Here is a 27,137-nt window from a genome sequence, read left to right as displayed (position 1 = left end):
CTGGACCATAAAGTTGGACTGAACTGTGCTCACGCACGGATGGATTTTACCTATAGCACCATGTAGAAAATTGATACTATTCTGTGAAAAATCTAGTACAAACAGAGGTGATTGTCTTTTCATGCATAATATTTGCTTGAAGAAGGCATACACCATAAGAATGAAAAGATACTCTGATCAGCACACTGGCAGAACCACTTTTAGAAAAAGCATCTAGCCTATAGGTTTTCCACCTCAAGTATCTTTTAATTTTTACAGTGAAGTTTTCTAAAATGAAGGCACAGACCATCATTTTGTTTTGTCGGTTAACAAAATATGACAAATGAAGAGAAATCCTTTACAGAGGTCATGAAAACCCTGAGCTCCAAGACAAAGCTTTAGTATAATAAAAGTGTTTGTAACAGAAAGACATTTTGCTTAAATAAAAAAGATATCAGCCAACTAAAGAATAACATCTCAATAAAAATAGGTGTCTGAATTGTCCAATGTCCAAGTGGCCAAACCTAATTTCAGACAAAATTCATTCTAATTAAAAAATACAGTATTTCAAGTCAAGCATATTCAAAGCTCAAGCATATTATTTTTTCTCCACCTGTTTTACACGTTAGTGAATTCTTCATTAAAACAAGTTTCATTAAAGGTGCACTCTGTAATTTTCCCTCATTGAAGTTCTACACAAAGCAATGAATAGCAGTTTAAAACATATTTAAAATCATGAAGTCAACAGTCAAATCAGTCACTTGCACTTCCACACAAGTTTCTTACTCACTCGTGGAATAAATAAATCATGTTGAATAAAGCATTTCAACTGTGTTATTAGTTTATTTGGACATTTTTAATTAGGAGATTGCAATGGCAAAAAGTGTCTAAATTTACATAAATTTACCTCTAACTAAAAACATTGCTTTTTCATCCACGGCACCAGGTGTCAGTATTGGTGTCATCAGCATAAGTACAAAAGGACTATCAGCGCAACATAAACAAAAAATGTACTGAGTGCACCTTCAGAAACACAAATGCTTCACTAGTATTGCTGGTTCAACCAGAAGAGATGTTCCAAAACGTATTTTAATGGTTGGCTTTTCCCATATTTCAGTCCCTTACTGTATCCCAAATACTTTTAATAGCTATTGTATAATATTTCCTCAAACTTTCCGTCTCGTTGCTTCAGAGACTTTAATAGTAGCGGTTGAGGCTGCGTGTGGCCGGCATGTCCGGCTGTCCGTTCATCCAGATCTCCCGGATAATCCGCTCGCGTTCCTCTAATCGCTGCGCGCGCTCCAGCTCCTCCGCGGAGGTGAACACGTTACCGAGCGTCCGTTCAAAGCGCCGGTGGCGGCGTGCCGAGAGGTCAGAGCTATTGTCCCAGTCCGAGTCGCTGTCGCTCGTGTCGCTGGTGCTCTCTGCAGTCTTGCCGGTTTTCTTGGGCGCTTGTTGCGTTCTGCAGTCGGTTCGACAGGAGATCTGCACCACTAACGCGATGAGAGTGAGAACCAGTCCCAAACACACTCCACACACAAAATACAGTGCCGCCCGTTCCGGGTGATCTGCAGAAACAGTTCAGAAGGTTAGTTTTCATTGGACCACTGTTACAGTGTATGACGGAATACAAAGTAGGCCTGGTTTGTAATCATTTGTTTATAGCCTAATAACTTGCACACACCTCTTCTTTAGTAATCTTTCTGATTTCTAAATGAAGAATGTATAGCCTAGCTATATGTGTGTGCATAGCCTATGGAAGCATTCAGTTCTGCATAATCTTTTATTATGATTTCTTTAAAATGAGCCTGTGACGAGGGAGGCAGGGCCGAGAGCCGGTGGAGTTTATGATAATGATAATGGAGTGACACCTGCACCACTCACCAGTCTCGGGTCCCACGGAGGAGCTCCTGAAGGATAAAAGGAGTAATGACAGTGAAGGAGGAGAAAGGACCAGGCCTGGATTTTTATGTTGTTTTGGTTCTGTTTGTGCACGGCTGTCATGCTATTTTAAGTTTTGTGTTTATTTTATTTTTAAAGTTATGTTTAGATGTTCGCCGGCTCCAGCCTCCTTCTTCCCGATCTACGAACGTTTGTTACAGAACCATTTTTAATGCACTTTTTAAAAAGGATCCATTGATTAACACATTTGTTGTGTTAACTATTTTAACACGTTTTGTGTAATTTTGAGTACATATTTGGCATAAATTGTGTAACTATAACACATAGGGTGTAGAAAATTAGTATGAATAACACATGGTTGAGTTAAAAGTAAAACAAAAGGTGTTGTCCTTAACACAGTGGTGTGTTTTGAACATATATTTCCCCTCTTGGATTTCCTTGTACTTTAAATATAATAAATATAATTACAAAAAAAAAATTAAAAAAAATTAAGAATAAAAAACTGAAAAAAATTAAGTAAAGTGAGGTTATACACACACACACACACACACATATATATATATATAAAATAAAAATAATAAATGAAAATACATTGCATTAAAAATTTGTTCCTTAGTCCTTGATCTAACTTTTTTAAATTAATATTTGTGTATATTTAATTAATGATTAGTAGTTTTCAGTAAACACTACTGAGCAATTTAAAAAAAGATATATAGGTTTAGATTATATAAAAAAAAATCTAAAATATTACATTAAATAAATAAATAAAAATTTGCCATGTAAAGCAATTTTGGCATGTAAAAGAAAAAAGTGCATTGGATATATAACACAAAACAAAGCAGAACCATCATCGCTAAAGGGAATGTGACACTGTTATATTATGATTATTGACAAGATTATTCTTTGTTCAACTGTTGGAAGACAAAATTGTAATTGAAAATAAAATTCAATTAATCACCCAGCTTTAGTACAGAGTATAGTTTTGGGGCTGTTAGTGTATAGTAGTGTACCAAACCTGTTTTTACCTGCTATGAAGGAGTAAGCAGCCAGTGCATTGCTTACTAAAGCCATCTCCTCAGTAGTAGCTTGCCTTTCATTGAGGAAAGTTGTAACCATTTCATCCACAGACGCTCTCTGGGTCACTTATTGTGTGTTACTGAAAGAAAGTGAAAGAGGGAGAGACCGCAAGTTAAAACCGGTCTGAACCCACCTTCATTTTTTTAAATCCCTATAAAGAGAAGCGCTGAACTGTAGCTTATAATGATGTTGTTTTAAAGAGTGTAATTATATTGGGATTTCTCCCTACATTTAGGATGTACCATAACCTCATGTCAGAGAAAACTATTTTTACAGACAGGCTGGAAATTTCCGAACAGCAGAATAATGCTATATCTTACTGTGCAACCACAGACATTGTAACAACCTAAAGTTTAATTTCTCCTCATCAAACTGTCACACAAGATCAGACAAAAAAACATTCTGATCCAACATATGCATTATTATTCACTGACAAGATGATTGATGATTGCAGTTGAGAAGATCATAATAGAAATTATAACCTTTCATAAAGAATTAATTATAGAATGCCATCGTACCCCTTACATTCTGTCATTCTCTCTCCCCCTCGTAAAACCACTTCTAGGCATCAGGGAAAGTTTACCAGTAAATTGTTGCCAAATTACCAAGACATATTGGCTGGTTTGTGACTTTCATCCCAAGAAGAGTATTTTTTTTTTTTTATAAAACAAAGGAGGCTAGAACACAAACAACAGAGAATCAGTGTAGAAGGATGGTTGGACAGAAAGCTTGAGTTTTTCAGCAGTAGTCTGGGCTGAAGGTAGACGGCACTCAGGGCCAGTCATTCACGTGGGTGTAATGGAATGTAGTCTCAGTCTGTCTCACTTAGAGGAAGACAGGCTCCTATTTTAGTGTAAATGAGGAATTAGACTGGTGGCACTTTCAACAAATATAGGTACACATTGGTCATTTTAAAAACATCAAATGTCTTCGTCCTTAAAATTGTGATTCTTGCCCTCTCCGACCTCAGATGTTTGACCTTCTTCACTATATCTGTATCAAACCAATAGGCAACATTCATAAAACAATGTCATCATTTTGACATAATATGATAACTGATTTTCCATTCATTGTTATTGAAAACTAAACTCATTTTAATAATTGCAGGAAGAAATTTTCATTCCGTTTTATATATACAGTTGAGATCAAAAGTTTACATCCCCCTTTCAGAACCTGCAAAATGTTAATTATTTGACCAAAATAAGAGGGATCATACAAAATGCATATTATTGTTTATTTAGTACTGACCTGAATTAGATATTTCACATAAAAGATGTTTACAAAGCCTATAGTCCACAAGAGAAAGTAATACTTGAATTTATAAAAATGACTCAAAAGTTCAAAAGTTATATCCAGTTGATGTGTTGTTACCTGAATGATCCACAGATTTTTTTGTTTGGTGATAGTTGTTCATGAGTCCCTTGTTTGTCCTGAACAGTTAAACTGCCTGCTGTCCTTCAGGTCCCACAAATTCTTTGGTTTTCCAGCATTTTTGTGTATTTGAACCCTTTCCAATAATAACTGTATGATTTTGAGAGCTATCTTTTCACACTGAGAACAACTGAGGGACTCATATGCAACTATTACAGAAGGTTCAAATGCTCACTGATGCTCCAGAAGGAAAAACAATGCATTAAGATCTGGGGCGTGAAAACTTTTGAACAGAATGGAGATTTTTTTTTATTTTTAATTGATATTTATTACAATATTTTTTTTTAAAAAAGCCATTACTTCAGTCTCCAGTGTCACATGAGCCTCAATTTCTTATTATTATCAGTGTTGAAAACAAATACTACAAATACTGTAGATTCTTTGATAAATAGAAAATTCAAATGAACAACATTTATTTGAAATAGAAATCTTTTAACATTATTTATTTGAAATAGAAATCTTTTTACAGATCTTTGGTGAACACATCTTTGTTGAGGTAAATATATATATATATATATATATATATATATATATATATATATATATATATATATATATATATATATAAATATATATAATTTATATACAAACACAAACACACACACACACAATCTACAATCTGTCTGTCTGTCTGTCTGTCCGTCTGTCTATTATTATATTTTTATAACACAAAGTTCTGCTTCTTTTGTTTTGTTTTAGATATGATAATATTTATGTAATGTTACAAAAATTGCTAACCTTAAAATCAATAGAAAATTAAATAGCTTGTATAAAATTTTGTTAAAATCTCTAAATGTAAGAATTTAAAGCCTTATTTTGTACCATATATGTGGAAAGTATCTTTTACCAAAGTTTGCTAAGCTCATTTAACTGTTGGGTCTGTTCTTCTGTGCAGTCTTACATTACGACACTCTACATTCACCCTCATTACTATCTTATAATTATGAATCTCTCCCAGGCTCTGCACCATAATTTGATGTTTAAACAATATTTTCAGGTGTAAATACTCAAAACACTGTGAAGCCTCCATGCGAGGCAATCTCATAAACAATCCCATAATCAAGTGCTACTTTCTGCGATGCTTGTACTCTCTCACAAAAATTACAGCAACACAAATTAATTACTATTATTAATACTATCTTACCTGGAGTGTGTTGATACATTGTGGTCCATCTATGCGATCTCACACTGTAGAGAAAAGAGAACAAAAGAAAGTAAGACAAAATGAGAAAGAAACTTCAGCATCCTCCCTTTGGCTCTTCAGAACTGATGGACAAAGCAAAAGAAAAAAAATGAAGGGCTACTGTATGAGTCATAATGATCTATATAACAGAGCAGCCCCCTCAGCGTTACGATAAGACCTTCAATGGAAAAACTCTCTTTCCCAATCTGTGTTCCTGTGTTTGTGTGTGTCAGAGACCGTACATCACACAGTATCACTATGAGTCCTTTTCCGGTACACACACTCCTCCATTCAACCACAGTGATTAGTCAAGACCAAAACCCTCCCTAACTAGACAGAAAAAAAAAAAAAAAAACGAGAAAAAAAACAAACAATAATGTGTGTTTAAGTTGTATGGCGTTCGCCTGGGCCAGGCCAATTATCTGACTATTTGAAAGCCACAGTGCGTAAAACACAAATTTCTGCTTACTAAATTAGGACATGAACTTGTAAAAATGAATCATATCAGGATGTGATGTTATGTGAGAGCAATATATTGAGAAATAACTAGTCAGTGAGCATTTCTTTCTAATTATGCACATGCACAGTTTAAAAATCATTATCTGCAGACCTGTTTGTACTTCAGGCTATTTTTATGGTTGGAAAACAGTGTAGGACTAAACTGTTGTTCTTGTGGTTTATATCTTTTCATGTTTTTGGAAGCTGCACTGGATTTTTCCCAGGACAAGTCCTTCTTTCCCACAGAAATCTCATGGGTCGTATCCTGTCTTCATATTAAAATAGATCTAAATTGCTTAACTTCTTCCAATATCAATACAAGGTTAAGAAAGGCCTGTCATTTAATCTTAAAACTTGAAAAGGATGATTACATCAGCCTAATTAACTGAATTCAGTGGTAAAGGTTTTTAAAGTTTACGCAGCATAACATTTTATGAAAATATTTGACTAATTCATGAGAGATAAAACAAAAGCAAGGGGGAATTTAGCATTACATCACTTGCTCACCAGTGGATCCTCAGCAGTGAGAGTCTAAACATCTGATAAAAACATTACAGTAATCCACAAGTAATCCACATGACTCCAGTCCACCAATTAACATCTTGTGAAGTAAAAAGCAGCGTGTTTGTAAGAAACAAAACCACCATTAAAGGATTAGTTCACTTCCAGTATAAATATTTCCTGAAAATTTACTCACCCCATGTCATTCAAAATGTTCATGTCTTTTTTCTTCAGTCAAAAAGATATTTTGAGGAAAACATTCCAGGATTTTTCTCCATATATCAGTGGGAACCAGGGGTTGAAGCTTCAAATTGCAGTTTCAGTGCAGCTGCAAAGGCCTCTGCACAATCCCAGCCAAGGAATCAGGGACTTATCTAGCAAAACAACTGGTCATTTTAAAAAAAAGTTAAAAATATTAATACTTTTTAACCACAAATGCTCGTCTTGCACTAGCTCGACCTGACGCATTACGTTATCACACACACGTGACGTAGGTGGAACCAACTCAGTGTCTACAAAGCGAACGTTCAAAGAAAGTCAAACTCATTTACAAAAAAGGTAAAACAACCATGTCGGATGATTTTGAAGTTTTTCACCCTACCGTACCTTTTTGAACTGGAGTACACAGACGAAGAGCTAACCACCCGTGACCTTTGCAATGTGATTATGTAATGCGTGAAGTCTCACATCGCAGAGCTAATGCAAGATAATGCGAGTATTTGTTGTTAAAAAGTATAAGGTTGTTTTTTTTTTTTTTTTTTTTTTAGAGATAAGACCCTTATTTGTCGGCTGGGATCACATAGAGCCCTTTGAAGCTGCATAAACTGCAGTTTGGACCTTTAACCCGTTGGGTCCCATTGAAGTCCACTATTTAGAGAAAAATCCTGGAATGTTTTCCTTCTTGGATGACATGGTAAATGATCAGGAAAACAGTGTTTGCTTGTGCATATTTCTCTTCTGATTCAACTTTTTCACTGCAGAAATCAAAATTATGGATTTAGGACTCATTGGATTTTAGCCGGAAGCAGGAAAGTTAAAACATCTTGATGGATTTTCTTTCTTACAAACATGTCGTTTTTCTCTTCACAAGGCATTAATTGATGGACTGGAGTGGAGTTGTGTGGATTATTGTTATCTTTATATCAGCTGTTTGGACTCTCATTCTGACGGAAGCCATTCACTTTAGCGGATCCATTGGTGAGCAAGTGATGTATTGCTAAATTTCTCCAAATCTGTTACGATGAAGAAACAAACTCATCAACATATTGGATGGCCTGAGGGTGAGTACATTTTTAGCAAATTTCAAATTTTAGTTGAATTATTTCTTTAAATATTATTAAATTAAATTAGGTATGGCTGATATTGAGTCTTTACTATGCACTATTCTTTGACAGACAGGTTTGGCTTCAAACAATGCATTGTAAACATTAGTAAGTCATTGAAAAACAACTCTGAATCCATTTTCCATCACATGCCTCTTCATTGTAATGTCTAAATACATTCATCAGAAAATCGTTTTTGTGAAGCTTAGTCACAGGTCCCATAATTCTTGAATACTTTGAGAGAGTTTTCACCATTGTCCTCCAGATGGAACCACCGTTATGGACCGCAATCAAGAGTGGAAAGCAGCAGCTCATTTTTGGCATGGATTTATTGAAGCCAGCAGTCTGTAGTATTTCAGGGCCTTGACCAACAGAGCCTGGCTTTAATCAGACACCGAGCCAAACCTGAGCTTCAAAGCTGGCATGAGCCAATACTCTTTCATTTGACTTCACGAATAGACGTCAAGCGAACGAGTCACTTTAAAATTATGTTGTTCCTCATTGAACAAGTTGAGCGGCGCGGCTGTTCTTTCATTTCAACTCTCGCACAGTCACACATAACAAACCTATTTTACTTTTCCAGGCTCTAATAGTTTTAACAGGAATCCAAGCACCTGTTTCTCAACTATAACATGATATTTAAGTTGAGACGATAATGGGTGCACAACTGCTGTCATTAGTATTCACAGCCAGGGTTAAAATGAGTCAGTGTCAACTAGACCTCCCACAAGCATGCCAACCAGCCTGCTGCAAAGTATTGTTGACCAAGCAGGTCACTTTTAGCTGGCCAGGCATTTTCCTGTGCCATCCGTGTCAATTCCTCAAGAACAAACAAACAGGTGGAGTGGTAAACAGGTGCATTTTGCAAGTGTTTTTTGAGTTCTTAAAGGAATAGTTCATCCAAAAAATGAAAATTCTGGTATCATTTACTCACCTTCAGTGCAAACCTGTATGACTTTTATACTTCTGTGGATTAAGATATTTTGAAGAATGTTTCTCCCTTTTTTCCCATACAGTAAAAGTCAGTAACAACTTCAGACCCCACTGACTTTAATTTTTTTTTATACTATACTAAACTTTACTATAAGAATTGGTTAAAAGTCCACGTGCTAAATGTTGACTGCTTAAAAAAAAGAGTTTCCTACAAACTCTTCTTTCAGCATGAAAATAAACAAGAAACAGACCACATCTTGTGGAAAAAAACATTACATAAACTTTTTCATCAGAGGATTAGGATACAAACTGCGTACAAGTGCAAGACCATTTAAATTCCTAAATATCAGAGACAGCCTCTTATTGTCCTTATGAAGTGGCCTTATAAAAATATGTCCTCTCGCTTGGGTCTGTTTATCATGAACTTATGAGATCCAGCAGAGAAATGAAAGAGCAGAGGGAGTTAACGAGACTTCATCATTGTTTTCATAGGAGAGAGAGATTAAACTAGTCCTCACACACACACACACAAAAAAAGATTCATTAGGGAGTTTCAGATTTCTATTTTTAGAGGAAATGTTTAAAAATAGAGGTCAACATACAGTTTTCCAACAGCTGTTTCTGATCAGAAGGGATGACAAAATGGAGCTCTGCTTAAAATATTCAGAGAAAGAAAGATATAAGATGTACGAGAGTGTAAAACAAAGGAATCCCTCAACTAGTCTTGTCTTTGCTACATAATCAAACCTCTCAAATATATTCAGAGTAAAATGGGTGAGTGTGAGCATTTCATCAGACGTAAAGCAAGCTGAATTCCCACCACTAATGACTGTTTTTTTGTATCATTCAATTTTTATCCTATCCAGAGGTAGTAACCACAAACCACTAGATCTCCTCACACCTCATAAAGGAAGATTAGTAGAGACGGCACATATGAATGCTCAAAATGTCTATGTCTGATCACATAATCCCACACACACATTTGACTCTGCCTAATAATTCACTTCACCTAATCCACTATGAGCCTGCATGGTTTATAGACTAAACTGAAGTGCACATTTACAGAAACACTGTCATTTAACAGAAAGCAAAGCTTTTAACATTTTTCAGTAACTAAGCTCTATAGTCTTTATCTTCTACACAAAGGATAAAAAGAAATTGTTTTCTATTATGATTTGTATTTAATGTATTTTGTTTTAACAGGAAAAAGATTGACTTTCAATATCTGTTATTGAACATGTACTGTTGAATATTAATATTCAAATAACAATTCCATGTTTCATATTAAATCATATTTCATATTAAATCTTCTATATTGTTCACTTTATACATATAAAATTGATAAGCGCCATGATTTACTAATTTAGTTACTAAAAATTATAAATAATAACTTTTAAGTTTAACTTTTAAATAGTATTTTTCTTTTTTTTAATTATGAAATAATATAAATAAATACATTTCCTGTGATATTTTAAGATTTATTGGACAGACATTGTCATTCTTAAGAGCAATTACTATTAGTATTAGTATTTGGGGTCGTTTTACTGAAAGAAAGACTGTACATTTTATATATAGGAGCATTTGTCAACTTTCAGAGGTACACTTGCATATCCAAAGCAAAAATACTCACGTAACAAAAGTCTAGTTTCAATTTTATAGGGTCTTTTAGAGATATGATCTTACTGAAAAATACCAGAACTTAAAACATAATTAAATCTACTGAGCATTTCATGTTAGGACCTGAGTTCCTAAATACGGCCATGATTTATTTTCCTCTCATTTGCCTGCGCCACACTGCTTCACCCTCATTATAATCACAAAACATGACTTTGGGCAGATTCATTTGCCAGCCTTAATGCTACACTTCCTCTCTGCCCTGTTTTTTCTTTTCTTTTCTTTTTTCCCCTTGCTTTTTTTCTTCTGTAATATTAGGTTTCAGAATGCAGGGCCAGTCTCAGCTCTCTCCAGCTCAGCCTCTGTTAGCTCACTGAAGCAGAACAGTGGAGCTGGAGGACCTAAATGTACTTAACCCCACACAGATGGGAAACTAAAGCTTTTCCATACCTCAGCTGCCTAGAAAAGAAGAGAGACGGACAGAACACTATATTATTTGATGTCACTATAGACATTTTCTTTTCAGAACTGTTTTTATAATGCCACATTTAACTGTTTGTTCTCATGATGAGAGATTTAGTTAGATGGATAACAAGAGGGCTGTTGAAGGATGTTGCCCTTTCGTACTGATTTAGCATCAGTTTCTTTGACCCATAACCACTAGTATGAGAGAAAAGTGGGTGCTTAGGAGAGCTGTGTTTAACATGCTGCTTGTTTTTACTGTTACAGAAAGAAAACATGATGAGTTCATTTAGGACTGGCTTCCTGGAAACAGAACGAAGCTTTTGATTAAAGAGAATTTTTTTGTAGAATCACCTCTTTTTTTTGAGCACTTTAGTGGAGAACTATGTCCAAACCGGCCCCAAGGGATGTCAGTGTGTGTTCTGTGTCTGTACGGCTCTGTGTATCTTGGCTCTAAGTGACTGGCACAGCATTCCCAGTTGAATCCTATCTTCAAGTGAATGTTTCTTTAAGTTTGGGGTTATGGGTAATTATTCTTGAAATGCACAACCTCCACATGGGCACAAAATAAGTACAGAAGTAGTTCAAGCAGAAACATATAACCAGATGCTATTGAGCCATATTGTCCTCCATGTAAAAAAAAAAAAAAAAAAAAAAATTATACTATTTCGTTTCCATTGTTTTAGAACATTGTGGCCAAGTTGTACTGATTCACTCCCTTGTTTTATTAAATCGTGGCCATGTGACTAATTAGTTACCATCATTTTATAAAATCGTGGCCACATTGTATTCATTAGTTCCTTCATTTTAGTAAGTATTAAGAATTCTTAAGAAATCTTACAGTTTATTCATTCGTTCCCTCACTTTAAATCATGTTGTCCCAAGTCGTTCCCTTGTAACTCATGGTTAAGTTGTATTAATTTGTTCCCTCGTTTTAATGAAATCAAAATGAGGGAACAAATTAGTACGACGTGGCTACGTTTACTACAAAAAGGAACCAACTAGTTAATTGTCTGATGAATTCTTAATTTGTGGCCATGATTTAACTAAAGGTAGGGAGTGAATGAATAATACGAGGGAATAAATTCTGAATTTGTGGCCACAATAAATATATTTTTTTATCTGCATGTCATGTGCAGGGCTCTAAAGTAATAATGTATACCTTGTAAGCTTCATACCATTCCACTGTCCTTCACAAAAGTCCTGTCTCTGAGAACACAGAGGTAAGTAAGCCGGAGGCCAGATTATGCTCTTACTGACAGCTCACACGGATATTGAAGAGCATGCACACACATTCAGAACAGACCCTACAGGATAAACAAACAAACATTCAGCCAGTCCTCTTACCATCGCAGTCCACATGGTACACAGTATCATCTTTGATCAGGTACCTGAGAATCCTATTTGATGATTATGAAGGACACTTTCTTTTGCAATTTTATTTCCATCTTAGAAAAATCATATACTCTGCATTTCTGTTAGTTGCCTACCAAATAATATTGGTTAACCTTCAAAAGAACCCCAACAAATTAAAACAACTGGCTGAAGTTACTTGCTACACTGCGTGTAAAATAATCTCAGTTCTGAAAGAAAAGAAAGCCATTTTGTACTAGCGATGGTTAGTAGCGAACAGCTGAACTGTTGCCTGCGCAGTCGATCTGCTAGAGGTGATGTACACCTGGCTCAGAATTAAACAATTAGCTTCTCCATAATTCAGCTCTGTTAACATCAGACATTAACCAATCTGTTTCACTATGAAAAAAACTGTCTCTGTGGATAGATGCTAAGTAGTACCATATTTATGCAAGATCAAGCTTGAACAGAAACTATGATCAGTTTCTAATGCAGATTAGACTTCCTGGCTGCCACAGGACTGTTAAAAGCTTTTGGGGTCTTATTATGCTGAACTTGTTCACCACACAAGCTCATGAAAGACATAATAAGGGTTAGTGTCTATAAAATTTAAATTCTTTTATTATTCACATCACGTCTTCCAAACCCATATGAACTTCTTTCACAGAACACATAATTAAGTGAAGTTTTGAACTATTTTAACTACTATAATTAATGAGGTCTGAAGCTATGAAATGCCTTCAGAATTGTAATGTAGCGTGCTGACTTTACACCAGACGCAAAAGCTGCGTGTCCTGTCAAAAGCAAATAAACCCATTATGATCAACGAAGCTGTCTACATAGATGTGTCACTTCACAATGCATCAAGTTGTCAACAGTAAAGAGTTGTATTATTATTATGTTTCTGAGGTGTTCGCTGCATGTGTGCTGATTTCAATAACATTCGCTTTGATGCATATAGTGTAGCTGTTTTGTGGTGTAGTAGACATGTTGCATCTTCGACCAGTACATTCTTCAAATCTAGAGATGCTTTTTTTAAAAGTTTTATATTTAGTCCATGTTTACATAAAACAATGGAAGGCTATGCAGTAGAATGCAAAAACACATTCTGTGCATGCAAACGGTTTTTATTGTCATAGAGTAGAGTTTGCAAAAAAACAGAAAATCAAACCTGATCCGATTTTTTTTTTTTTATGACGGACAAAAGTTGTAAGCGTGGCAGTGTGTAAACGTGATTGACACAATTTGTGGTCATATTTATTTTTTAACGTGCAAAAATTTCGGACGAGAATTTCAGACTCAATGTGCAAAGACCTTAAGACTTTTGAAACTTTTGAAAATGGTAAGCAGTGCATTGTAGTTTTGAGGCAGGCTTGTTTTAAAATGACGCAAACCTTAAAATGGACAACAAAAAGGCCTATTGTTTTTAGTTTGTTCCTTGCGTTTTTCATTTTAAACATAGCCACTTGTTCTTGTTTTCTTTTTAATTGCTTAACTGCAGCCCATTGGCAGAGCTGCTGTATGCTGAATCATGAAGGCATGCGATAGGTCTGCCATAGTGCAGGATAAAACACATATCTCATACAAAACATAGGCAAATCCTTGAGTTTAATGGCATAGGGGCTCATAAAATACCACATGCTCGCTGCCAGAGTATTATTGAGCCTGATTCATACTGACAGAAGGCTTTTTTCCACTTTGTTGAATTACATTATAACAGTACATAGTGACTTCAACCAGCCAAACCAACAGGGAAAAAATTAAATTAAGTTTGGAGAACAGCTAAAAAATGTAAGAAAATAACCCCCACCAACAACAACAATAACCATGAAACATGGAGCATAATAAACAACAACAGACAACAAGAAATATCTAAAAACATGGTGATAAAATGTTATTCATTGTGACACAAACTACTTTGCAAGTATGTTTATAGGAATTATACAGTTCTTTTTATCTTTTATGGATCTGGACGGGCCCTATATTTACTGTATTTTTTCAATTAACAGAAAAGAGCAGCAAGAACATTCTACTAAATATCTCCATTTGTGTTTCCACAGGAGAACGAAAGTCATACAGGTCTGGAACAACATGACCATTCAGTTTGAAGTCACTGGTCACTACATTTACTTCAACTTAGACCTGTTTGAATCCTGTGTGTCCAGCCTGTTTCACTGAACAATGCCGCCCACTGTGTGTTCAGGGCCCACGGTTACTGCTCTAGGAGCGGGACAGGAGGTGACACAAAGCAGCTGTCTGAGACCACTAGTGTGGCAGGAAGTCCTGCCAACATCTGGTCCTTCTATTAGAGACCCTCGAGAACCAGACAGGGGACAGCAGGCAGACTCTAAAGGTGAGTGAAAGTATTGTTTCTGGTCATGAGGTTTGTGGCCACAAGGACATCACATTCTAACAACTGGGTAGGTAGCTATTAGCTAATAGTTCAATTATGGTTTAGACATTGAGGTCTTTGTGTATTTGAGGATAGAGGTATAAAATAGGAGAAATTACTTCCTCTCCATTGACTCTGGTGACCAGCACAGAGAATCTCCTGTTAGATAAGAATGTTATGCCAAACATCCTGATTAAGGTATTTGGGCCTGCAGTTGTGTGTGTTTACATGTTTACACACAATTTCTGTCTAAATACTAATTATGAGTATCAACATTTTCCAATTAGATTCAGTATGTTAACTTAGTAGCTGAATATTAAATTACTTTTACTACAGCAGTTTAATTTAGTTTATGTGAATTTTTTACATATACTAATACATTTTTTAAAGTGCCCCATTATGGATTTTTGAAAATTACCTTTCATGCAGTGTGTAACACAGCTCTAAGTGAATGAAAACATCCTGCAAAGTCTGAAAGTGCATTGTGTATAAAGTTATTGTCTCTCAAAAGAAAAAGTCGACTCTGAATCATTGAAGCGAGTCGTTTTTAAAAACAAATCCCAAACCATTAAATGTTGACGTCAACATTAAATATTAGTATATTTCCCACCCACTTGTTGGTCCTCTCGCGTTGGTCTGAATGAAAATGCAAATTCATTCTTTGCCACTAGGTGCAGTTTTTGAAACGGTAAAAATAGTTGTTTCCCCGGTAACGCTGTACACAATGTTGAAATTCGTTCTTTGACGCTGGTTTATAATTTTTTAGAGGTATGATAGATTTTTTTGTGGAAATTCTGTTAAATCACCGCAGATTAGCGTCACGCTACTTACGCACGGTTTTGAAAAAAATAATCCTTGAGCGAATCGTTTGGGAGTCGTTGAGCAAGTAAGGTAAAATAAACACATATTATAAGACAATGAAGGTGTTTTTTGACCTTGCATGTATGGCAACCTGTTGTTGGGGACTCTCAAAGCCAAAATATGAACGTTCATTACCCATAATAGGAGCACTTTAACATTCCATAGTGTAGAAATTGGCACTGGCTAATGTACTATAAACACTCATGAATTAACAATCAACAATATTATGTTTGTACATTAGCCTAGATTAATAAGTGATGCTGTTTATTGTTAATGCATGATACATTATGCATTAACTATTGGCACTGAGCTGAAACTTATTGTAATGTGTTAATCAAAAATCCACAAAAAATACCCTAAACTTGCTTTAATTGTTTAGGTAATTCCACAAAGTGTCTACAAACAGCCATAATCAACATTTAGGTTTTGTTTCAGTCTCAGTGGGTGTCTGGTTGTGCTCGAGGGACAATGTTGACCCTGTTCGGCCCTCCCGAGCAGAGAAAGACATCAATCTAATGTGAAGTGTTAAAGGAAATCCTGCGAGCGTGCTGTTGTTCAAACAGAGTCCATAACCCCTGAGAGTCATTCAACAGCTTTTATTTAACACAGAGAGCAAAGGTGTTCCCTTTCAACTTCAACATGGCGCTCAGTCACAAACCCCCCACCTGAGACTGATGAACTGACTTTCAGTCTAATATACACCTGTGAATATAGATAATTTGGCACTTTGCAATTTAAATGACTATTTTATCCCAAAAAAATAAAAAACAATCTGCAGTTAGGACATTGGCGTGTTGTGCAATTACATCTTCCATAAATTATCTTCCTTGTTTGCTCTCAGCCACATTATGGAAAATATTAATATAGTAGATTACTAGATTTATATCATGTCTGTATATATGGCCATGAGACAGGAGAAATGCAGTCAAATGCATCAAATTGTGTTGAGGAGAACCTCACTTTTTTATATTTTTATATTTTAATATTACAGTTGTAGTCAATACACAATTGACATTCCACTTGTGAAAACTGGGTTGTTAAAAACTTTAAAGCAACTGGGCAGTAAAGGACCTATGAAGCAGCCTTTAATGTGATATAATATAATATAATTTATTTGTATTAAGATTATATATTATATAATTTACAATTTTATAATAATATATATTTATTTAATAAGTGTAACTAATTTCATTTAGTTTGAGTAACTGTTAATGCACAATCATAATGACAACATAATCATCATTCAGTTGCATTCAAACTCACCCGATGTATTCTGTCCTTTCTCTTGTCCATGCACACACATCTGAGCTGAAGCTTTTACTTGAGTATTCCACTGTTTATAAGTGAGCTTTCTGTGTAAATGAGACTGCATTCAAGTAGGAAAAAAAACTCAAAGAAGGAAGGAAGAAAAAGGAAAGGTAAATTCTCCTAGAGAGTGTGTTTACCTATTCAAAACAGTTCAAAAAAGTCACTGGAGGTAAAAGGTGATCATAACGCTGTGTGCGGATGCATACTGGAGCTGTACTTCTCTTTATAACCCATGTCAGGAGGACGCTGTGCCATGGAAGCTGGAATGTGACAGAGAAGGCAAGAGGCAGAAATATTCACCACATTGACGGATACAGACGAGTCAGAATGGAACTCTGGAGAGCAGTGAGTATAAAAAGAAAGAGAAAGAGGGAGGTCTGCAAAACTGAGAGAGATAGAGAGAGGGAGGGAGTCTGGAAAAGAAGGAGAAGGAGGGGGATGGTTGGACGACTAGTAGAGAACACGACATGACATGGGAATTTCATTCAGCCTGGACTTGGAATCTGCCTTTTAACTTTTGCTGGGAATTCTGCCCTGAGGCTCTCTGGAAAAAAGCATTTTTGTACACGTGTATGCGTGTGCATGTGTACAGGAGTGAAATTCATAGAAAATTCATGTTCATTAAAATGCATGACCATCAAACAGCCATGAAAGACACAAAGTGGCCACAGAATATATTAGTACACATAAGCCACAATTAATAATGTATGAATTTCTTTGCAGTGTATCAAAATATAAAATCAAGTGGCTTTTATTTGAAAGAAGAACAGCACAAGTGCACTTTTGTGTTTGCAAGGTTTTAATAAAAAAACAATAGATATGCTGTTGAAAATTATAAGTATTGTGACACTTTCTAGTTATGAAATGTTAGTGCATCATGTTCATAGTTTTTGTGTGAAATATGTGTTTTTGTGTGTGGGATATGTGTGTGATTTTGGGGGATGTGGTATATTTTTAAAGTTTTAAAAAAATAAGAATTAAGACACTTATTTAGCAATGTTGAATTAAATTGATCAAACGTTACAGTAGACATGTTTGTTTTTTTGTTTTTTGTTTTTAAATACGTGATGTTCCTTTGAACTTTCTCTTAATAAAAGAATCCTAAAAAACATATAGCAGTTTTCAAAACATTTTACTGACCCTAAACCTTTAATTTGGCATTGTTATATTCACTAAATGTGACTTTAGGACCAAAAAAAATCATTTGTTTACAGATGCCACTTGAAATGTTATTAAATGCAATTAAATTCATAAAAAAATTTTAAACGTGGCTTACGTTTCCAAATGCTGCATGACTGTATTAAAAAAAAAAAAAAAAAAAAAAAGTTTAATGCTTTTAACTCACGTATGTCCATATAAACAATGAGCATTCCCATGACCTTTGAGCACACTCACTAAGCCGAGTTTGTTGCTTTTATAGACCATAAAAGCTTTAGATAGTCTTTGACCTGTCTCCCCCTCCCAATGTGACCATCTTCCTCTAATCTGATAGGAACCACTAGCTGTCTGTCTGTGATTGAGACTTGAGCTTTTGATCGCTCAGCCTGATCTTCTAACAACTCCACCACCACCATCCATGAAATGATCAAAGTCAGTTTATAATTATAAATGTGACAGGACAGAACTATGGTTAAAAACAAACAAAATCACTAATGAACAAAGTCTGAAATGTGATCTGAATCAATGTTGAGATAAGGAAAGTGACAAAAAAATGTTCAAATTTGCACAACAAAGTGTAGTTCCAATATTGCATGAGAGCGCATGATCAAAGAGTAGCACAGTGTTGTCATATCTCAAGTCAAAATGTCTATTGATAACCTGACTAGTTAATAGCTGGTAATAAAGCTATTCAAGTAGAGATAACCAGTTATAAACAAACAATGGAAAACAATGAGCTCTGTATACATTGTTGTCTTGCCTGTCTTTTATTTTCAATTCTCAACAGGTTGAAAAACACTGCCACTATTAACTAACCAGTTAAACTTAATGGGGCCGTCATGATTAAGAAAACCTCTTTTCCCAGGGAAGGTAATTAAGCATTTAATGGACATGTTAATAGTTCACCAACAGCACATGAGACCACGTGATCGAATAAAAGCAGAGAGACAGAGCTGTGCTCTGCCAGATGAGATCTACAGATTCTGAAGGCACATTATGTAGCAGAGCAACTGAAGTCCAAACTCACTCATGGAGATGATTTGATTAGCGTGATTGTTCAAAAGCTTTACATAACGCTGGAGCATCTCCGGGAAAAAATAATCAGGAAATCATTGCCGGGCTAAAGATTACATCTACAGCAAAAACCATATTGATGAAGCACACAAAGTGAAAATAATATACGAAAAAAAATCTATGCATTTAACTAAACTATGTAAAAATGCTTTTATGGTCTACACCGGTAAAAACACTGAAACATTATGACTTACCAGCTTTGCAATTCAAAATGAACTTTCCAATGTATATAAGCATAAAACACATCCTTAACTACATCCCATCCCCCTGTTGTGTTCCTGCTGAAACAACGGGCGTAAGGGTCTGCTGAAGCAGCACAATTCATCCAGTGCTGGCCTTTATTGCCCTGCTGCCCAGAGTCAACAAACCAGGGCTGATGGGGTGTGCCTGCATTTGACACAGAGCCTCAGCACTGGAAAAATCACAATATGAAACTGTATACCGCATGCATTATGATAGACCTATAGAAAAACATATTTGACTCTTTCTTTTCTAAGAATCGCTTAACTCGAAGAGCTGTAAAAAGAAAAATTGAAAAAAGGTACTTTATGATATGTTGCCATATGGTAACAGCATACAGTAGTGGATCTAACTTAGAATAAGTGTAAGTTTACTTATAGTTAATATTTTTCCTCATAAATGTTGTTTGTGTTGATTCAGTTGGTGCTATTATAAGCTTTAACACATTACTTATAATTGACACCTTATACATACTTTTCCAACAACTTTTGCTTTTATTTATTTCATTCTTTTTTTGCTGAATAATGGTTTATATTTTTTTAATTTCATTACTTTTTCATTAATATTATTTAAATTGCAAATTTATACAGTTAAAACAAATATAATAATGTATGTCATGTATCATAAAACACTGACATAAAACCAAAAACATTGCAATTCATGAAAATTCAGCATTACGCATCTTATGAGAGGAAGACTATAAACATGAGCACCCCACCCCCATCCCCCCACCCCCCCATAATCCTTGAAAGATCACCCTTTTTATGTATGAAACTTCACAAAGCAGAATTTTCGACTGCAGGAAGAGCCAGTTTTGCCCTTTTCTTTTTTACCTTGCTGTAGAATTTGGCCGTGCTCACTGATGTAACATTACATGTCTTCATATTTAATCAAAAGTACAATTTACATTGCCAACGAATATGGCCGAGCTCCCTGACGTAAAATTACCTATATTCATATTTAATCAAAAGTAAAATTGGCATTTAAATTTGATTATATCCCTATACAAATTCCATTAACATACGTCTAATCAACATTATATCACTAGTATTAATGTTGTTAATGTTACAGCTTAACAGATTGCAGCTGACATTGCTAGCTAGCTAAACTATTGCAATAATGTCATTCCACTATTGGCAACACATACATTTGAACGATTTACCAAAAACTATTTTCATAAAAACTTTTTTGAGAGTTGAATATGTCATCATAACATCATAACAGTGATGATTTTTTTTTTTTTTGTGGAAGTGACACGGACTGGTCCTTGTTTGTTACTGACATTTTAGTGTGCTTTCAGCAACTACCGACAAGAGATCGCAGTCTGTTAGAAAACACATGTCATGTGTCTTAACCAAAGCACATCATTGGCTAAACTAAGGTCTTCTCTTTCCAACAAAAAACAGAGAATGTTCTCTTAAAGAGACAGTGGCAAGGGAATTAACACAAAGAGTATGTTACCATGCGGTAGAGGGTTGAATACATTAATACAGTGCATCCACAATTAGAAGGGCTTTAGGGGCCGTTTACATGACAATTTTTTCAGCCAAAAATGGGAAACTTTTATTCATTTTGCCTGTTCGTTTACATGACAATGGCACTTTGGGGACTGAAAACACATATTTTTAAAAACGGGTTTCAAAGTGCAAGTTTTTGAAAACGCCACCATTGTCGTTTCCATGTAAACATTCAATACAGGAATCTTTGAAAACGGTGACATCTTGCGCATGCATAGTAATGTATTAGGTATGTAGACATGCACAGTACGTGTCGATTTTAAAGGCAAGCACGAACATACATACACAACAATGGCGGAGTACATGGTACTGTTGTTGCTGCTTTAGAGTTTGCTAACGCTTCTTCAACATACAACATATAATCGTCACTTCCCTACAGGTACTGTTTACTAACAAGGTGACAGCGCCAACTACTGGCCTGGCATACGTAATAAGGCGTTTTTAGCCATTTCCATAGATATGTGTAAACGCTTATCGTTTTGAAAACGTTGTCGTGTATTTGTGAAACTTTTTAAAAGGGCAAGGGAAAAACTTTTCCATTTTTGACTACATCGTTGTCATGTTTGTAGCCTTAATCAGTGTTCAGTTCAAGTGTGTGGGTTATAGCATTGATTATTTTCATTCTTCTGTGCATCACACAGACAAAAAAAAAAAAAAAACATTTTGATGCCAATATATTTAATCAATTTAATAGTGTAACTACATACAGAAAATGCATTTGAGGTTGACCTACCTGCAGTTTGCCTTCTGTGATACTAAAGAAAAGTAAGATTTATTATTGTGGAGAGGATACCTATTAATAAAGTAGAAGTTAGCAGCCACAAGGACATATTTTCAGTTCAGTTAGTACATAAATCCTCACAGTTGTTTTACTGTACTAGGAAATGGGACACTCTACAGACTAATAAAACTTTGGAATGTGACAGCATTTAAAAATGTTTTGTGTGTGATATAGAACTTTGTATCCATAATATATGCTAGATTATATGTGATCCTGCAAAACAAAACCAGTCCTAAGTCGCACAGGTATATTTGTAGCTATAGCCAACAATACATTGTATGGGTCAAAATTATCGATTTTTCTTGTATGCTAAAAATCATTAGGATCCATGAAGATATTTTGTAAATTTTCTACCGTAAATATATCAAAACTTAATTTTTGTTTAGTAATATGCATTGCTAAGAAGTTAATTTGGACAAATTTAAGGGGGATTATGTTGAGGAAGGAGAATTGATATAAAAGTGAATTTTTGTGTTGAAGTTTGAAATTATGGTGTTACAGTTCTCCATTTTTTGTTGAAATCAAAAGTCTAATTTATGATTGGAAAGCTTATATTTATGATGTTGTAAAAATCTTAATTTCAAAAAACCTGGGCCTGGAATGAACAGTTGTATTTCTATTAACTGACTAAGATTAATATATACTGTGAGAAATGTATTGTTTATTGGTAGTTGAAGTAAGATAATGCAATAACTAATGCGAACCAATGGGAGCTTATTGAGTTTTACATTATTAATATTAATAATTACAAAATAAAAATGTGCATCTTGTGGGGGAAAAAATGCTGCCAACAAAGTGCTTGGAGATGAAGCTATTTTGGTCTCATGACAGGCTGCCTGAACAATGCCCACCCAAGCATTTATATGCCCTATTTCCTACTTTTCCTGCTGGCTATGTCTGCTTTCACATGAAATGTCTTGGTGATGCTTTTCTTATTCATATGACATTAGCTGAACATCTTTAAAAACTCTCACTTTTAGAAATACACAAGAAAAATAATATTGCCTTTAAAACCACTGAATAAAATAATTTAATGAATTATTTAAATGTGCGTTTACATTATATTTAAACGTATATAATATACACAAACATTCACACTCATGTTTAAATCTGTGAACATATATAAGAGATAGATGAGCATAATTTACTTGTTCCAAAATGTGTATATAAAAGCAATCAAATAAACAAAGAGATTAGGATTTAGAGCAGCACTAGATGTAGAGTTACTTTAACAGTGCTTGACATTTGGAGTCCTGCTCTGGTTGCCTCCAGATAGCGTGTGTTAGCATAGAGTTGACAGTACAGTCGGAGTGCATTAGACGTGAGTGCCCTTAACTCTCTCCTGTCTAACAGCCTCGCCAGGAGACACACAATTAATCACATCCTTTTGGCATGACACAAAAATATGGACTCTGTGAAGCTAGCAGACAAATATTACCTCAGTGTACAGTGGGGCTCAGAGTCACATTGAAGAGCTGGGATTCAGTTTAAACCTGGTAGTAAACAGAACATTAAGGATTTGAAATATTAAAAACAAAGAAGGGTTGAGATGCTGCTGGAACATAGTAAATGTTTCAATTCAACTTTTTTATAAAAATGCAAAATACAAGTATATATGTTTATTTCGTTTCGTTTTTTCTTTTCTTTTTTGTTTTCATTTTACTCTTAAAGGGATAGTTCATCTTTAAAAAAAAATAAAAATCTGTCATCATTTCTGCACCCTTAAGATGTTTCAAACATGTCTGAGTTTCTTTCTTCTGTTAAACAAAAGAATATCATGGATGTCAATGGCTACCGCCAACTATTCTTCAAAATACATTATTTTGTGTTCAACAGAAGAAAGAAATGCATACGGGTACTTGAGGTATAAGTAAATAATGACAGAATGTTCATTTTTGATTGAACTATCCCTTTAAATGTCTTGTTTGCTTATAACATGCTCTTTGGATTCTTTGGGAGTCATCTTCAGAACTGATGCAAAATGCTCTCTGTACGATGTAATGGTAGAAATAGGGCTGATGATATAATTCTACCTTGTGACTCATAAGATGGAGAAATCCAATAGGAAAGCAAAGTTCAGGATGAGGCGAAATATATGTATTCAGCAACTCCCATTAAAATGTTCAGCCTTTGTTTTTACAAAAGTTGAAATCTGAATCTGTTTAAGTCATTAGGAAGGAATACCACCCCCTCCTGACAGAGACCGGAAAATTTGAATCCCCATCAAACTATACCCCTGGGATAACCTCTGTAGTAATTTTGTGTAACCAAAAAGACATGAATGAATCAAGAGAGGCACAACAAGGATCAAATGCCTCTGCCTGAGGGAAGGAAGACGAAAGGAAAATAATTTTAGTTTTATGAGACCCCGTCTAGTAGAAAATAAGTACTTGGATCCTAATATGAACACCTAATTCAATTTGAGAATGGATGCCAAATCCTAGCCTTTGCTCCAGATCTACTTTTCATTTGGTTTTTAGACCATTTGATCACCAAGTGTACATGTACAGTCCAGAGTTGGCATCTAACGTACATGCCATTGCAAATCCTGGATCAGAGCTTTTGAACTGCAAACCTAAACTTAAGAGAAAAGATCTTTGGGGTAAGAAGGTTCAAGTCAGGGACATTTTAGGTTAGTTCATTATACAGAAACTTTAAATGCAGTGAAACTTCTTAATGAGAACATTTCCCTATCAAAAGGTAACTCCCATTGCATCGTCGTTTGCCGACTGCTTGGGGAAACTCCTGTTTACTCTATTACTGAAGCCTGATTGGTTAACATTGTAGATGCACAAACCAATGACGCTCGAGCCCGCCAGAAGGGGTGGAGCCGACCGCTATATAAGTCGGCTCGGAGCGCCATCTCATCAGAATCTTCTCCTTCAGTGATGAGACCATCTATTCACTGAGTCTGCAATAAAGAAGCCGAAGAAGGAAGAAGCTCAAACTGCAGCTCGCCACCCTAGAAGAGTCCTGGCAGTGGAAGAAGCAAGAAGACTTGCCCTGCGGCTATTCGGCTGGTAGGAGCAATTCCTGAGCAATTTCTCTGCAACGTTTTTGCAAATGTCGCACCACGAGTGTGGCTCGTGCAGGGAATCCTGCATGATTCAGAAGGGCAGTGAGTGCGTGACCTGTCTGGGCAGTTCACTGAGATGGAATGATCTCACAGAGAGCATGTGAAAGCAGCCTGTCTCAGAATGCTCTCACAAAGAGCATGAGTCTCGCTCTTCTCCACTCGCGAATCACCTTTTTAAATGAAGGCAGCCCCACTCTCCTGTTTCTCCTCTCTCAGCGAGCTCAGAGAAAGCAACAGTGCAGTCATGGAGCTGAGCAACCGGGTTTGAATGATCTCATGCCAGCAAGAGCCCACATGCTCATTCTCCCCTGGCACTTTGATCCGCTGGTGTGTGTTTTGCACATGAGGTCAGTGCCCCTCTTACATCGAGTGGCTCAATCCCTCTAGGCAGATCAGAGTAGAATGCTGTCACCAATGATTTAGATCACTGACAGCTTCACATTTATGTGTACGTCACTGAGGCTGCGCTCACTGAGACTTTCACAGACGAAAGCACGAGTTTGTCACTGCATCGCTTGCAGATCCCCTTCTTCAATGACGGATTCATGCAGCACTTTGATTTGCTAGTGTGTTTACACATGAGGATCATCAACACCGCTCATCTAACAAGCGGTTTGATCTTTTTAGGCAGATTAAAAGAGAATGCTGGCAGCTTCAGATTAGACGTATCTGGTCCATGCCCACTCGTTGCGCTCACGGGGACTGGCTGCTTGCACTGACAAAGCATTGAGTCTAGCAAAGCAAACTTTTGAGAGGAAAAGGAAAGGATCAGTTCTCCCTGAGGCCGGAGCTTCATCGAAGAAAGCTCAAGCTCGCTCTCCATCCTTCCATTCAACACTGAGCGAAGGAAATTCTACTCAAGCTGGGCACATCCTTCTCATTCAGCACGTGCCCAAGCAAACTACCACTGTGATAGTGGACCCACAAGAGCAATTCTCCTCTCCTCACACTGCGCATGCCAGTTCCCCGCCCCTGTGCTGTGAACTGCCATTAATAGGAAAGCCAACCCCGGCATGTCAAGCTGGATTCTAAAAACCATGGGACAAGTTACTCGCTCCAGTTCACTCACAGGCCACCTCGCTTCAGAGGTATTATTCACACTTCGGTACGGGAAAATGCATGTTCTTCGGTCCGAAGTACATACACTGCTTGCAAAGGTGCCGTGGAAATGGTCCCCTTAGTGAACAGCGAGTCAGGTTATACAGCTGTTACTTCCTCATTCCTAAGAATGGGTGGGCTCAGACCAATACTCAATCTCAGACATATGAACTGGGCTCTCTTGCGACGGCTTTTCAGAATATTAACTTTAAATAGATCCTCACGCAAATATGCCCGGGGACTGGTTTCTGTCTGTGGATCTAAAAGATGCTTACTTTCACATCCAAATAGCGCTCCGACACAATATATTTTTGAGATTTGCTTTGAGGAAGTGGCCTAACAGTTCATGGTCCCTCTATTTGGACTGTCCCTGGTCCCTTTCACTTTTGCGAAGTGTGTAGACACAGCTATTTCCCCTCTTGAGACTGATGGGATTCCGCTTTTTTAACTACCTCGACTACTGGCTGAATCAGAGGTCGACCTCTTTGCCTTCGAAGACAACTATCACTGCCCAACCTATTTTTCAAGACAGCGGGATGCTCTGGCCCACGATTGGCCCAACACCCGCCTTTATGCCTTCCTTCCGATCGCCCGTCTACCCCAGGTTATCAGGCGAGTCAGGGACACAAAGTGCTCTCTCCTCCTCATGGTCCCTCTCTAGAGGAACCAAGTCTGGTTTCCGGAGATGATCCAGCTGCTATCTGACGTGGTCAATACCACTCAGGAGAGACCTTCTCTCGCAGGCGCAGGGCAAGATTAGCCATCCCCAGCCAGAATGCCTCTATGCCCTCAAGTGGTCAGTCTTCAGTGACTGGTGTTCAGCACGGAACCAGGATCCGGTATCATGTGACGTGTCCCACGTGCTAACCTTTTTGCAGGAGCTGCTGGATAAGGGGCCCACCCCTTCCACGCTCAAAGCCTATGTGGCAGCCATCATGGCGAATCATTCTCTTGAGGCTGGCCGGACAATTGGCAGGAACGACTTGGTCATTAAGTTACTTAGAGGCGCTCAGTGGTTAAACCCTCCTCGCCCTAGAGTGGTGTCAGTATGGGACTGGTCTATAGTCCTGAGAGCTCTCAAGGGCTCCCCCTTTGAGATGCTTCAAACAGCCAGCTTAAGGGTCATGACACTTAAAACCGCCCTGCTTTTGACCATGGCGTCAGTCAAGCGAGTAGGGGACTTGCAAGCCCTGTCTGTCAGTGCTTCCTGTCATGAGTTCGGACCCAACGACTGTAAAGTTGTTCTTCAACTGCACAGCGGTTATGTGCCGAAGGTGCTCTCAACTCCATTTAGAGCCCAGGTCATTTCCCTTTTCGCCTTCCCTGGAATGGATGTCGAACAAGGTCCCAACACTGCGAGTTTACATTTAGTGCTCA

At 36.7% G+C, this 27,137-nt stretch overlaps 1 protein-coding gene across 2 annotated transcripts; it reads right to left on the bottom strand.

Moving 5' to 3' along the window:
• Positions 1-363: 363 nt before the first annotated feature.
• On the bottom strand, positions 364-17,202 carry LOC109064699 (protein eva-1 homolog A-like). 2 transcript variants are annotated; one of them, XM_042742563.1, is made up of 5 exons: positions 16,772-17,202; positions 6,768-6,945; positions 5,534-5,577; positions 2,907-3,037; positions 364-1,547 (listed from the first exon to the last, which is right to left on the bottom strand). In XM_042742563.1, the coding sequence occupies exons 4-5, from the start codon at positions 2,995-2,997 to the stop codon at positions 1,177-1,179; spliced, it is 462 nt and encodes a 153-aa protein (XP_042598497.1). In that variant the 5' UTR covers positions 2,998-3,037; positions 5,534-5,577; positions 6,768-6,945; positions 16,772-17,202; the 3' UTR covers positions 364-1,176. The 2 variants fall into 2 exon arrangements, with proteins under 2 accessions (XP_042598497.1, XP_018937284.1); XM_019081739.2 differs by lacking the exon at positions 6,768-6,945 and having other exon boundaries at positions 16,772-17,200.
• Positions 17,203-27,137: the final 9,935 nt, after the last annotated feature.

The sequence above is a fragment of the Cyprinus carpio genome, chromosome B17 (genome assembly GCF_018340385.1).
Source record: "Cyprinus carpio isolate SPL01 chromosome B17, ASM1834038v1, whole genome shotgun sequence".
Lineage (NCBI taxonomy): Eukaryota > Metazoa > Chordata > Actinopteri > Cypriniformes > Cyprinidae > Cyprinus > Cyprinus carpio.
This window is presented reverse-complemented; position numbering and strand designations above follow the sequence as displayed.